The following is a 13389-nucleotide window of genomic DNA, read 5'->3' on the forward strand; positions in this document are numbered from 1 at the left end:
TGATCCAGAATTTGCTGATAGTTTTGGCTCAGCTCATGAGACATTCTGGGGGCTTTTTTTCCCGTGGGTCTCACTACATTATACTACGAAACCTAGCAATCATACCCTAAATTGTTGTGTGACTGGAACGTAACATAACGTTTGCAGCGGAGGATTTTAATTATGCTAGGTGAAAGCCTCAAGCTTTGCCTTTCCGAGACACAAGTCCAAAAAGGTTAAGTTGCACGCTCCTAGCTCGGACGGTTGTTTACCCTAACTAACCCCTGAAGCATCGTCGTTCCCATTTAGTATCACGCTAGAGTACAGTTACACTAAACTTCCCTTTTTGGATAATTCCTTCCTATCTAAGAAGTCCTCGCTAAGTCGTACTCTACTTTCGTAGCTCTCCCAGAAGGTACCCACGGTGGGGATTCAGCCCAACTTTATGTGCCCGCTCGGGATGCTGACCCGATTAACGGATGGGGACAATTCTTGGTGTTTACCGGTACCCTGACACACCCCAAACCCAAAGCACCCAAAGCACGTGAGAAGGTGGTCGCAGCCAGATTTTGAGGGAGCAAGTTACCCACTGTCTGTATCAACGGCTACTCCAAGAACTTGAACTGGTTCAACCCTCGATTGTTCTCACGTTGTCTCAACGTTCGACCGTCAATCGCCATTATGGCTCTCCAACTCTGGGAGGTTTGCATTGCAGCATTTGGCTTGGGCTGGCTGGGTTTATTTCTTTACAGAGCAACATTAGCACCCTTGTCAAAACTTCCTGGGCCATGGTACAGCCGATTCTCTGATGTGATTCTCATGTACAAAGAATTCACAGCTCATCGTCGAGTGTATATTCACGAGTTGCACAAGAAGTTTGGGCCTGTTGTTCGATTGGGCCCCAATGAGGTATCCTTTACATCCGTGGAAGCTCTGAAAGAGATCTACCAAAGTGGTGGGAGCGGATATGACAAGACCGAGTTTTACAATTTGTTCATACAGTATGGAATAAGGTGGGTAGTTATAACTTATTCAGTCAAGGATCTGGTTAACTGAAAAAAAGGACAACGTTCTCAACACTGCAGAAACGAAAAGTAAGCTGCCTTCCAACCCTCATACAATCCCCCCAACTGACGAAAGCAAAGCATGATCAAATGAAACGATACATTGCGGGATCATATGCCAATACAAGCATTATGCATTTCGAAGTTGTGGATGGTATTCAAGAACGAGTAAGGGCATTTTTGAGACAATGCGAAGAAGCAGAAAAGCCAGCCATAGATTTCTACGTAAGAATCGCCAATTGCACTTTCAGTGACAACAAAATTGACTGGTCTAGGTTTATCTGCATTGTTTTGCCATGGATTGTGCCTCGTTCCATCTGCTTCATCCCCATGGAACCAAATCAATTGAGGGTAAAGATCTCCATTTGATGGAAGAGTACTCATTTGGCGATACTTTAAGAAGTTCGTACTCTCAAAATCCTTCACAGGAAACAGTTCTAACAGCATAGCAGCAAAGTTACTTCGATATCGTTTGCCAACTATAACACGTTGGCTGGAGGAGATCTTCCAACAGAAATTGGAATCAAAAATTGGCCAGTACGTAATAACGGCGTGCGAACAGACTGATTCCGGAGACCACAGTCTGGCGTACAAACTTAAGAATAGTAAGGCGGAATTGCAGCAAATTCAAGTCGCTGCGGAGTGCATGAACCATCTTTCAGCAGGTATTGATACAACTGGTGACGCTTTGTGCTTCTTGATGCACCAATTGTCTCTGCCCGGGAGTCATCACATCCAAGACAAACTTATTGCTGAACTTTCTTCCAACAAAGATAAAGGTCTTGATGACTTGCCATACTTGGAAGCAGTCATCAAAGAGGGTCTGAGGTGTTTCCCTCCCATTCCCATGTCACAGCCGCGGTGTGTCCCCTCTGGCGGCCGCATCATCGACGAATATTTCTTTCCCGCGGGGGCTATCGTCAGCTGTCAGGCTTGGAGTGTCCATCAGTTGAACCCACATATTTTTGATAAGGGTGATCAATTTATCCCAGAAAGATGGCTTGATTCAAAGGCTGCCGTTGAGATGAACAGGCTATTTTTCTCATTTGGAGCAGGTGGGCGATCTTGCACGGGCAGACAGTAAGTTTAAGACTTTCACGAACGGAACACTCACTAACAGAACACTAGTCTTGCAACGGTTGAAATGAAATGCCTGCTCAGTGAGCTATACTCTCGCTACAAAACTAGAATCGCCCCGGAAATGAAAGGAAGCATGGAATTGTATGACCAGGCAATTTCTACTCGGCCTTTAGATCAGACTTGCTTGTTGGTCCTTAAATCTATACCGAGTTTAGAGCCCTGAGTTCTGTACTGTGGGTTTGGGAGGCGGTTGGCATAGCATGTTGTTGGCTTGTAAACATGAACGTGCGAAATAGACTGCGCCTGTTATATAGAATCAATAGATCGGTCAAAAGGTGCAACATAAATATTGGCGGTTCACAGAATGGCCTTCTTTCTCGAAAGTATAACAAATGGTGCCATGTTTTGGGTTTTGTATGATATTCAATTGCCTCTCTTTCAGTTCTTAAGCAAAGACTTGATCCCGAGATAATTCATCGTTTACAATTGTATGCTCCTAATCTAGCTGACACTCGATACAGGCTTCTGCTTCGCTCCCTCTCCAGATCTTCTTGATTCCCAAGCCACTTTTTGCAAGTAATTTCTTCCACTGACTTTCAGTCCTCTCCATCCCCCCCAATGGAAACATGGTGATATCCATAATTGCCTCCTGCATTGTCCCGTTCGAGTCTGGCAACACCACATCAATCAACAGCAGTTTGCTTTTTGGCTGTGTTTTTAGGAGTGGCACAATTTGTCCGAGAATGGTGCTGCAATCGTCGTCACTCCAATTATGAAAAATATGGCGATAATGATAGACATTGGCATCTTTGACAGGTTGAGGAGTGAAGATGTCATAAGTCATGAAATTTACTCCAGTTGGTGGTGTGGGTACGGCTTCAAATGTAGAAGGTAAATCTTGAACAATAAATTGTCCTTTGATCTTCGGGTTTCTTTGACGGACCTCGCCCACTAGACAACCCATTTGTCAGTATTTGTATTTTGATGCACAGATGGAAGTCATAAGGCTGCGGGTATGCGTATCTCCAGAAACGGCATGGACGTGCTCATAAAACATTCGGTGAATCAGATATTCAGACACGAAGAAAGTTCGCCTTACTGATGTGACCTTGGCCTCCAGCAATATCCACAACCGCAATATCTTCGTCTTTTAGATCCAACTTTTCAAGCTCAGCACCCCATGGATAAGCATCCAGGGCGTTATGTGACGTCATCCCAGCAACCATATTGAGGGCTCGATCGGGGTGGGAGCCTAGCCAGGTCCAGAGCTCTTCCCCGTAGGCCCATTTGAAAGGTGTTCCCGTCTCCTTCGTGGGCGCTTTGTACCCTTTCTCCGCCAACGTTTTCGGCATTGCCATGATTGAAGGAATGAGATCGAAGAAGACAAAGTTGTTGAATGCGCGGTGGTCGGGGTGTAGATATGGTTTCCCGAGGGAAGTGAGACTGAAACTCGGGCCCCTTGGGCCCATGGATTCTACAAACAGATTTGCCGCTGTGAGCTGACGGAATACACGGACTACATAAGAGTCAGTAGAGGACCTCATGAATGAGGCGGCAAAAGGGAATATTCACTAATGATTATTTCATCCGCTTCAGTGGACTCCACAATTTCTGCCATGGAAACTTCCTTTCCTCCTTCGAACTTCTCCCATAGTTTAAGTTGAGACACGATCTCAATTGAAACACTGATATTGACCTGGAACAAAGGGTTACTATATAAATTCCAAGTAGCGTTTTCCTTGTTTCAGGACTTCGCCGACTTACTTGAAATATTCGAGGCCAGACCTCTCCATTGGGTTCCTCCAAAGAGCTGAGAAGTTTTCTGGCCTCATGCTGGAGGTTTCGTCGCGCAACGTGAAGGTCATCTTGAGCTCCAGCTGCTGTATCAAAGCTAGCAGCCGCTTCATTTACACCTTTCACTAAATCAGCAATTTCTGACGGAGACGTATATACAGTCGACATTTGGCAACGAAGCTTCAAGTCAAACTCAATGTAGATTCAGGGACGGAGAGAAATGAATGATCGATACTGGTATGTTGGTTTTCTCCCCTCCACAAGCACACTTCCCAAGGGCCTCGCTTCTCACGTGTTCAGTAGCATTGTTGCTCCAGGCTACTCCAATGCTCTCGAGAGCTGAAAGGCCGATACGTGGCGGAGCCATAACGGAAACATTCTATTGAAACTCGAGGATGCCTGTCTCTGCATTATTGTTTTTGTCATGCATCTCAACACTTTGTGTCCCTGTCGTGTACTCGTAGTTGCATAAAGCCGCATCTTAGCACTAAAATGAATATACTTCCGAGGTCACACTATCCAGTGATCAGTGCTTGTCTCATATCGCGGACAAAGCACCGACTCCAGTCCGCTAGGTCCATTACTAGCCCAACACCAAAAGTCCCCATACATGGGGAAATGGGGATCCACAGGCCCGCCTCGAGGCTGTGGCGCCTTACCGTATAGTGTTGAAGATACTAAACATCCCTAGTCGCTTAATATGAAATATTCAAAAAGTAGAGCTGATCTTCACTAAACGAATGGTTTTTGGAAGCTGAAAAGCTCTAGTCTGGACCCCCGTCACATACAGGTGAAACCAATACTGCATGTAGACATTGCAGCAAAACGCAAGCCTCGATATGTAACGGGCAGCTGGTAAGACAACAAATTAGGAATGCGTATGTACCTCGGCCTAACTGGCTGAGGAACCTATGCGGTTCGGAGTGGTTGGTCCATAACATACACCCTTGAACTTGCAGAAAGCGGAATCTCAATGCGACTTTCAGGTGGCTTTTGGGGCATCAATTTCCGTTTTTAATAAGCCGTTGGGAAATGTCTCCGAGAAAACTTACTTAAACAGCAGCGCTGTGACTGTACGCTTTACGTGCATATGTACCTGTGGGTCATCCTCTCCCGAACTAGCGGCGGGACGTCGCGGATAGTTTTTTATTGAGTTGGACAGCATATGAACCCTTTCAAGCGCATCTGATAGCGTCAAGTAGGGTCCATATTACCCCTCCAATGGAAAGATCAGACGCATATGGACACGCCGAGGAATCTATATTGGGTCAGCTCAGCTCAGGAAATCTCACCGCCATCTGCTGAACCTCGATCACTCTCCACCTATCTGACCACTGTGACGATTCGAAAGGCAGTGAAGTTATCAGAACACGTGCCTGTGTGAACGTCCTACCCATTACGACACCACCATCTGGCTTCACAAAGTAACGAACGACTCCAAATCTATCAACCATTTATCACCTATCCCAATAGCAAAATGGATAGAGAACAGAGGATAGCCCAGCACAATGCTATCAAAATGCAACTCCAAACCCTCACCGATGCTGTGAATGCCTACTCTACTACATTTGAGAAGAACTCCTCATCCGACAACCTTGCGGCTATCGGCGAAATCTCACAATGCCAAGTCGCAATGACTGAGAGTGTGAAGCAGATGCAAAGTGCTATCTATGGGCCGTTGAATATGGTTATGCTGCATTATGAAGAGGTAAGCCTTTATCTTCCTGCTGCAAGCAATGGTGAGAGCCGGACCTGATCTTGGATGGTGAAAGTAGTGTTTCCGTTCAAGCTCGCTTAGAACACTGCTGGAGATGGGTGTTTTTGATATCCTTCCCGCTGATGGTAGTGAAAAGCCCGCGGAGGAACTGGCTAAGAAGCTAGGCGTTGACGAGGCTCTTCTCGGTTTGTGATACATGAAGCAGTGGATCCATAAGGCCAGGGCTAATGATACAAAGTTCGTCTGATGCGCGTAGTCATACCTACATTCTTCGAAGAACCGCGCCCAGAAGTATACACTCACACGCCAAACTCCAGAGTGTACTTGGAGCTTCCCTTGCGGGCCAACTTCAAAATGATGTATGAGCACTTGGTGTTATGTTCAAAGAAGATTGATTAACCAGTTCTAACCTTCTCCAGGTACGACGAGACTTGCTTCGCGAGCATGAAAATGACCGAATTCTTCAAGAAACATGGGTATATCAACCCCGACTCCCGGAGTAACAATCCCTACACGTACGCCCACGACACTAAAGGCCTATCCATGTTCGACTTCCTCCTTCAGAACCCAGACCGCTTCAAGAACTTCAATGATGCGATGCAAGCTCGTTCTTCCCAAACATCCCTTCCCTACGACCTGTTCCCTTTCAGAAACAAATTGGGCGAGGTGGACAATACGGATGAGACTGTTCTGCTGGTAGATGTTGGAAGCGGCATAGGCCAGGCTACGCTTGCCATTCGGGAGGCTTGTCGAGATGTAAAGGGGAAAATCGTCATGCAGGATCAAAAGGAGGTTATTGAGGGGATCGCAGGTCCGTTGCCGACGGGTGTGGTGGGAATGGCGCATGATTTCTTCACACCACAACCTGTCAAAGGTACACGCTCCTCACCTTATAATCAAGTAATAGTCTCACGAACCTGACAATTTTAGGTGCCCTCTATTATTACATCCACCGCTGCCTTCACGATTGGCCAGACTCCGACTGTCTCTTAATCCTGCAGCATCTCGCTGCCGCGATGGAACCTGGCGTCTCGCGCATTTTGATCTCTGAAATCGTGATGCCCGTTGGACGCGTTGATATCCAGACGGCGTGGTCGGATATTAACATGCTGACATTTAGCGGGGTGGAGCGAAGTGAAAAGCAGTGGGTAGACTTGCTGGAGAATGCGGGTTTGAAGATTGCGAGTATGCATGGCGAGGGTGGAGGATGCTACTTTCGGGTATTGGAGGTTGTTCATGAGTGAATTAAGCTACAGTGTTCCCCAAATAGTATTCGAATAGTATTCGGGGTTTTCCCGAATACTCGCCATCTGGGAGTATTCGGCGAATACTCATATCCTCGCCGAATAGTATTTGAGTATTTTGAGGCTCAACTGTAGTATATAGTAATGAAATATGATAACTGTCTACTCGCTATTATCCTCCTCCTCGTCGCCTATAACCCCCCAATCCCGTAGGCAGAGTAGATATCGAAGAGTTGAAGGTAATAACCTGTTCCTTTTCTTTGTGACTATATCACCGCCGACACTAAATATACGCTCTGACGCTGCCGATGAGGCTGGAATTGTGTAAGGACACAGGGCACCCAGCTCACAGTAATAGCATATGAGAGTGCGAGTCGGAGGCTAAACGGATGATATCCTATAGGTCTACTATGAAGGATACAAAAAAGATGAAGGGGGAACCCCGTTGAGTCACTTTCCTTAAGTACCCGAAACGGGCCCGACTCGGTTATCCCAACCCTAGCCCTGAACCTTCCACCACAACAGGTCTGCATCGACCCTGAACCCTACACCCTTACCGTCCCCCACTATAGTGTAACTCGCTATGTGCTCCTCTACTGGTTCGAAACCACACCGAGTTGGATTCCATGCTTGTAGTGACCGTAACAGCTCTGAGGCAGGTTCTTTGAGTATCTAGGTAAGGAGGCATCCTTACAAATTGCCAAATAGTACCGTGTGATCCGTGATATAACTGGATACTGATACTGCTTTGCCTGCCAATATTTGAGGATATTAGTATTACGGTCGACACCATTCTCTTTGAACCATCGTCGCCACTCAACTTCCTCAATAGAAGGCCCATGATGCTGATACATCTCGTCGTCGGAATCAAGTTCTCTTAGAGTCGTCAGCTGCTCAGTTTCAGCAGCAATAGTAGCTTCAATAGCAGCAACCTGTATATCGTTCTCACGGTCTTTATACCAGTTATAGCAAGCTGCGAACTGTGCTCTTGCCCTATCTCGTTTTACAGCGTCTTGTAACGCTGACTTCTAAATGATAGAAGACACAGAGGTTTCTTGCGTAAGGTTGACTTGACAGAGGAGGCAGGGGATTAGACACAAAGGCTTTCCAAGTAACACGTTACAGTATTGTAAAGAATACTATATTGAGTTGAGCACGAAGCTCCTATCTAAGGAAATACTATCTACTTATATAGTGGCGTCGTACCTCATGGGTAATCTGGATAGTTGGCGGATAGCTAGATATTCAGGATAGTTCGTGGATAGCTCAACTATCCAATATCCACTAGTTTCTGCAACTATCCATTAGCCCCGTCACATGGCAGCCTACCCCGCTTCCCACTGTGACTCACACGTCACGTTACTAGGCCCTGGCCCTGTAACCATGACATCATGTTACTATAGCCGTAACACGTCTACACTTTTGGCATATAAAATTCATATATACTTAAGTTGAATCTTGGGTCGCAGATAGTAGCAATTGACAAGTGGCTTGAGCCTTGATTTGTCACAAGGTTGTAATAAGTATCAAGCTTATTATACGACGCTTTACAAGCTGCGCTGATTGCTGCTGTTGTCAATGGAGCGTTTTCCATTGCCTTAAGCTTATTTAAAAACTGTAGATAGTGTGGAATGCAGACATTCAATGTTGGATAATTATCTGCTTGAACTTGCTCTGCTGGTTTGACGAATATCTTAAAGAACGCCTTTAGTCCATGTAACACTTGCCATTCTATTGATGTAATGATAATATCACGCATACTTAAATCCATCGTTTGCGAAGCACATAAAGCATTGATCGGCTGCTCAAGCCTCAAAGCATTCTCAAGCATATAATATGTTGAGTTCCATCATACAGGCATATCGAGGGACATTGAAACTACCTGAATACCCATAGCAGATGCTTGTACTTTCAATGCATCTTTCCATGCTTGACAGTTCCGGAAGACATAGATATGCCGGCGTAGTTTTATAAGAACCGTTGCCACTTCTTCTTTATTAAGAATGAAGCCTTGAGTATGAGCTAAGCCTTGCTTAAGCCTATACAATTCCGTTTGTTCTGATGGTACAGCTTTTAACATAGTTAAAGCTGCTTGAACTGCAAGGTTTATAATGTGTGCCATGCATCGGACGTCGCCTTCCTTTACTGTAAAGCTCCCTGGTTGCTGTATAGAAACAACGCTCGTGCATGCCCCTATTTCAAACTCTGCGAGCATTGCTGTATTGTTCGATGCGTTGTCTCTAGTAATTGTAAAGACTCCGTTCGTAATACCAAAGTCATCCGTAACAGCTTGAAGCTGCTCTGCAAGATATTCACCGGAATAAATGGGCTCCTTTAGATGTATGATATCAAGAACACAGTGCCAGTGAACCTATTCGTTATTTATCCAATGAACAGTTATCGCAGTGTGCTCTGAACCATTCATTGCAGACCATGAATCAGTCGTAAGTGATAACCATTCGCCCTTTATTATATGAGCCTGGAGTTCTATCTGTAGCTTTATACGGTGGTTGCAGAATGTCTTGTGTAAATCGCGCATTAAGGAGCTCGTTGATATAGCTAACGTTGAAGGGCTAAGCTGGTGTAAGCTGATGAAACGAAGGCTGATCAACCAGACTCATTGGTAAGTTATTAGATACAATAAATGCAAGTAATAACTCTCTATATCGAGAGGCAAGAATGGATCCTCCTACTCGAGGAGTAAAGAATTGTTGGGCGTTTCGGGCTGTTCCCATATTCGGAGCGCCCTGCAAATCCTGCGAACTCTGACTCTGCGAACTCTCAGCACGCTGTAGCAATGGAGTTCCTGGTTTTATAGCTTCGTATAATGCAGGATGCATGCTTTCAACATGTCTCCACAAATTACTCGTGATATTCCATGATAAAAGCTTCAGTTTTGGCTTATAATTACAGCCATCTTGCATACAGATAATCTTCATCGTTGCAGGGCTGGTGCTTAACAATGTTCTACTGAATACATTCTTTAAGAACAACGGTGACTGAGTATTTGGGAGTTGTGGCCATATTTGTAGTAATGGTAGAGCTATCGACGGTGAAGTCTCAAATGGAAAAGGGGGTGGTAGACGCTGAATTTCCTCATCTTCGTCACTTGGAATTGCGGATAGCTCAGAGTTGCTCATTCTGGTAGAAATATCAATTGGTATATTATCTATGGATCTATTTCTACGGATCTATCTATGAGGGCGGGGTAAAATCTTCGTAGCTTGGCATCCTGGGCCATGCTTGCCAAGGACTCGAATAGTATTCGAGTCTTTGGCAAATACTCACCTATCCAACTCCACCATCACTGCATTGGCAATGCGCTCCTACCACCCCCTTCTGCCAACTCAGCAGCACATTCAACCCCCCCCCTAACTGTTGCGACGCTAAGTGAGTACGCTGCCCCCATCAGATTCGCCGACTGTCCAAAAACAACGCTCTCGCACCTAACAGTCTCCTCGTACTTGCTGCCAAAATCCACCACCCCCAAATTACTAATCTCGAAACTTTTCCCCAGCGATGCCCAGGCTTACCACCACATTAGGTACCAGCTTCAAAAAAGCCGAGAACTGGTTCTTCGTCCCCCCAGCACCCTTTGCCCCTTAATCCTCTTCGCCTCCCCCCACTCCACCCCATTGCCCAGCCTCCCCTTCCCCTTCGGACTGGATCAGAAAAACAGACAGGATGTAATGGTGGGTGCACCAGATGTGAGAATCTAGCCACCCAAGGAAGGGATGAATTTACTAAGACAACACACTGTCTTAGAAAACAGAGCCAAAGGGTCGTAGCTTAGACTATTCCACAATGCAGCAATCAGGTGTGTGATGTAGTGAAGTGGTTCAGACAAGTTGCAACAAATGTTGAGTCTGGGAACTCAGGGGTAAGTCAGAGGTTAACACCTCACTGACTTTTCAGAAACAAGGAGTAACAAGATGAATGCTTGGAAGCTTGGAAAAGACGTGGAAGTATGTGATAGTCGATTTACTGTATTGTCTGCTTGCCCTTTCTTAACGAAAGGGCAATCCTATTTATGCTAAAGGAATGTAGTTCTCTCATTTTCCAAGACTTTCCATGACTTACCAGGCTTGGTAACTGTAGTCGACGTAAGAGAATCCCATAGAACCATCTCTTAGGTTCGTAGCCTATAGGAAGTAAAAGGAGGTCCAAGGTCAGAGTACCCCTATAGACAAATTATGTCATAGACAAATTATGTCATAACTTAACCAATCTTGTGGCTAACTAAAGAGCGATGACATGTAATGAATCATAGAGGTTCGTAGGAGCTTTTAGAGCTATCGTTCATGCTCCTAGGCCTCTAGTTGGTAGAGATATGTCATGTGGTAGTATGAGTGATGTCATGTAATGAATCATAGAGGGTTGTAGAGATATACTATGTGGTAATATCGGCCCAGTAACTAAGGAGCGATGACGTGTAATGAATCATAGATGGTTGTAGCAATCGTTGAGTAGTATTGCTCTTGTTGTTGGTGTGATAAGCCAAAATATGTATAGTGACTTGTAGGTTTGAGGAGGAGATTTCCAAGTTTGCTCTTGAGTTTGATAGCAAACTGAGTGCAACGAATGTCAGTATGACACAGGACATGGCAGATATATACGTCCCTATATCCTCTGCACCCACTCCATCCGCGAACTTCTGCAGGCTAATCGCCGCATTTCCGTCGATCCCCTTCACACCCTTCGTCTTCCCCACCACCACCTCCGCAATAACAACCATGAGGAGCGCTGTCACGCTTGTCTCGTGATGCCTACATCTCGCTGCTAGCACTGCCGCCTGCGACACTGACAGACTGAACTGTCGCAGCTTCATCACAACTGGCTGAGAGTTGGTAATAAGCGCACCCGACCAGACATCCCTGTTCAGGAAAACAGTCTCGTAAAGCGTGCGCAGAAAACCTCTGCCGGTGATGCTGAGCGGGACGGTGGTCTCGAAGGCGGGCGGCAGGTCAGCGCTCGACGGCTGAACCGTGGTTGGTTGATTACTCGACGGCTCGTGCAGGGCGGCAAGAAGAGCGTGCTGGATGCAAGTCTGTAATACCGCAGCGCCGCTGAGCCCGTCACCGATGGTTAGGCGGAACGGGGCTGGAGCCTCTGGGGTGCCATTCATGGCAACAGGCGGCAATGGGATGACCAGGGCGCGCCATAGAGGTGAGGTGCCATCGCCGCTGAGGATGGGCGTGTTATATAGCTTGATGAGGTACTCCTCTACTGAGGCGTTAGGCTCGGCGAAGGTGACGAGGCTGGAGAGGTCAATGCTCTCAAGAGGGTTCCAGGATGGGGTCTGCGTGCTTGCACCGAGGACTGAGATTCCTAGCGATGGGTGCTGGGCAGTCAGCTGAGCTGCGCAAGGACTTGGTACGTGAGGTTTTCGACGGCTGCGGACCAGTCTGCGGCTAGGAGGGACGAGGAGAGGAGGGCCGGCGGAATAGTGTAGATTGCTGTGACACCCACGTTGTTATAATACCCTAGATGACTACGGGTGATATAACAACACTCAATTATAACTACCTTACCAGGGCGCCACGTATTTGGTGAGGGGTCCGAGGATGGTCCGGGGATCACACCTATTTTGACCGGTCATCCCACGGTCAGTTGGCCCGTGCACCGGTTCGAAGACCGTCCAAAATCCAGGATCAAAGCTTCAACCCATACGGTTGAAGCTTTAGAACAGTAGATAGGAAATTGACAGTAGTATGACAGTAAAATTTGCTCACCGTTTGTGATCCTAGGGCTGTTGATGTGATATTGCCGTCGCCGGCCACACTATCGTCATGAGTCCATGACGGCGACCGACAATACTGACTAGAAGCACCCACTCCTCAGTCCTGACACCGTTAGTGGAGTGACGACAGTATTATCACTGTCCTTAGGCTGAGAGCAAGGGCGGGCGTTTCTGGTTTCCTCGAATGGAACCATCGCAGCCATGGATGAGGCAATGGGCGGTCCTAGGACCAGGAGTTAGAGTGGCGGCAAGGAAGCCGCAAGAGTTGAAAGGCATGCTAGCCAAGCAAGAAAGGCAAAGAGGAACTGAAGAATGGCAGACGAAACAGCGAAGGAAATGACAGAGGCGAATGGTGATGGAAAGTACAGAGGGAACAGTGGTAGAATCGGTGGTCGAAAACGGCAAAGGAGACTGGCGAAGAGACTGGATGAGGAGACTAGATGAGGAGACCGGATGAGGAGACCAGATGAGGAGACCGGATGAGGAGACCAGATGAGGAGACCGGTGAAGGAGACTAGCAAAGGAGACTAGCAAAGGAAACAGTGAAGGAAAACGGTGAAAGAAAACGGTAAAGAAGGGGGAGAGGAAAGCGAGCGAGGAAATTGAAAAATGAGGCTAAGATTCTAAGGGCAGATAGCTTGATAGCCACATAGCTATCTGTCATTGGAATCTGTAGAGCTCTTAGGGCCTAGGAAGCCTTCCTTTAGCAGCGGATAGATCGGCGACAGCGTGGGCTAGAGCACTAAGAGTATGATCATTTTGATCACGGTA

At 46.6% G+C, this 13389-nt stretch overlaps 4 protein-coding genes across 4 annotated transcripts; 2 read left to right on the top strand and 2 right to left on the bottom strand.

Annotated features, from left to right (window-relative positions):
• Window positions 1–293: 293 nt before the first annotated feature.
• On the top strand, window positions 294–2479 carry VC83_08524 (uncharacterized protein). Its single transcript, XM_024472073.1, has 6 exons — window positions 294–992; window positions 1043–1073; window positions 1125–1268; window positions 1319–1445; window positions 1496–2123; window positions 2172–2479. Exons 1-6 carry the CDS (start codon window positions 661–663, stop codon window positions 2344–2346), a joined length of 1437 nt encoding a protein of 478 aa, XP_024320236.1. The 5' UTR covers window positions 294–660; the 3' UTR covers window positions 2347–2479.
• A 53-nt stretch (window positions 2480–2532) lies between these two features.
• VC83_08525 (uncharacterized protein) lies at window positions 2533–4370 on the bottom strand. Its single transcript, XM_024472074.1, has 4 exons — window positions 3888–4370; window positions 3696–3819; window positions 3223–3639; window positions 2533–3074 (listed from the first exon to the last, which is right to left on the bottom strand). Exons 1-4 carry the CDS (start codon window positions 4083–4085, stop codon window positions 2620–2622), a joined length of 1194 nt encoding a protein of 397 aa, XP_024320261.1. The 5' UTR covers window positions 4086–4370; the 3' UTR covers window positions 2533–2619.
• A 734-nt stretch (window positions 4371–5104) lies between these two features.
• On the top strand, window positions 5105–7029 carry VC83_08526 (uncharacterized protein). The gene is made up of 5 exons (XM_024472075.1): window positions 5105–5625; window positions 5693–5819; window positions 5873–5993; window positions 6054–6508; window positions 6565–7029. The coding sequence occupies exons 1-5, from the start codon at window positions 5395–5397 to the stop codon at window positions 6876–6878; spliced, it is 1248 nt and encodes a 415-aa protein (XP_024320234.1). The 5' UTR covers window positions 5105–5394; the 3' UTR covers window positions 6879–7029.
• A 4264-nt stretch (window positions 7030–11293) lies between these two features.
• Window positions 11294–12894, bottom strand: VC83_08527 (uncharacterized protein; the record flags this gene model as incomplete). The annotated part of the gene is made up of 3 exons (XM_024472076.1): window positions 11294–11446; window positions 11518–12206; window positions 12810–12894. The coding sequence occupies 3 exons, from the start codon at window positions 12892–12894 to the stop codon at window positions 11294–11296; spliced, it is 927 nt and encodes a 308-aa protein (XP_024320235.1).
• Between the last annotated feature and the right edge of the window lie 495 nt (window positions 12895–13389).

Source organism: Pseudogymnoascus destructans (genome assembly GCF_001641265.1).
Source record: "Pseudogymnoascus destructans isolate 20631-21 unplaced genomic scaffold scaffold_28, whole genome shotgun sequence".
Classification (NCBI taxonomy): domain Eukaryota; kingdom Fungi; phylum Ascomycota; class Leotiomycetes; order Thelebolales; family Thelebolaceae; genus Pseudogymnoascus; species Pseudogymnoascus destructans.

What these genes read in the sequence shown, in the direction of transcription:
- VC83_08524 (XM_024472073.1), top strand. Translation starts at nt 661, where the DNA reads ATGGCTCTCCAACTCTGGGAGGTTTGCATTGCAGCATTTGGCTTGGGC. An exon ending in CAACACTGCAGAAACGAAAA is followed by an intron (nt 1,074 to 1,124) that starts GTAAGCTGCCTT and finishes ACGAAAGCAAAG; the next exon opens with CATGATCAAATGAAACGATA. An exon ending in AGCCAGCCATAGATTTCTAC is followed by an intron (nt 1,269 to 1,318) that starts GTAAGAATCGCC and finishes TGACTGGTCTAG; the next exon opens with GTTTATCTGCATTGTTTTGC.
- VC83_08525 (XM_024472074.1), bottom strand. Translation starts at nt 4,085, where the DNA reads ATGTCGACTGTATATACGTCTCCGTCAGAAATTGCTGATTTAGTGAAA. An exon ending in TCTGGCCTCGAATATTTCAA is followed by an intron (nt 3,820 to 3,887) that starts GTAAGTCGGCGA and finishes CCTTTGTTCCAG; the next exon opens with GTCAATATCAGTGTTTCAAT. An exon ending in TGGAGGCCAAGGTCACATCA is followed by an intron (nt 3,075 to 3,222) that starts GTAAGGCGAACT and finishes TGGGTTGTCTAG; the next exon opens with TGGGCGAGGTCCGTCAAAGA.
- VC83_08526 (XM_024472075.1), top strand. Translation starts at nt 5,395, where the DNA reads ATGGATAGAGAACAGAGGATAGCCCAGCACAATGCTATCAAAATGCAA. An exon ending in CGGGCCAACTTCAAAATGAT is followed by an intron (nt 5,994 to 6,053) that starts GTATGAGCACTT and finishes AACCTTCTCCAG; the next exon opens with GTACGACGAGACTTGCTTCG. An exon ending in CACACCACAACCTGTCAAAG is followed by an intron (nt 6,509 to 6,564) that starts GTACACGCTCCT and finishes TGACAATTTTAG; the next exon opens with GTGCCCTCTATTATTACATC.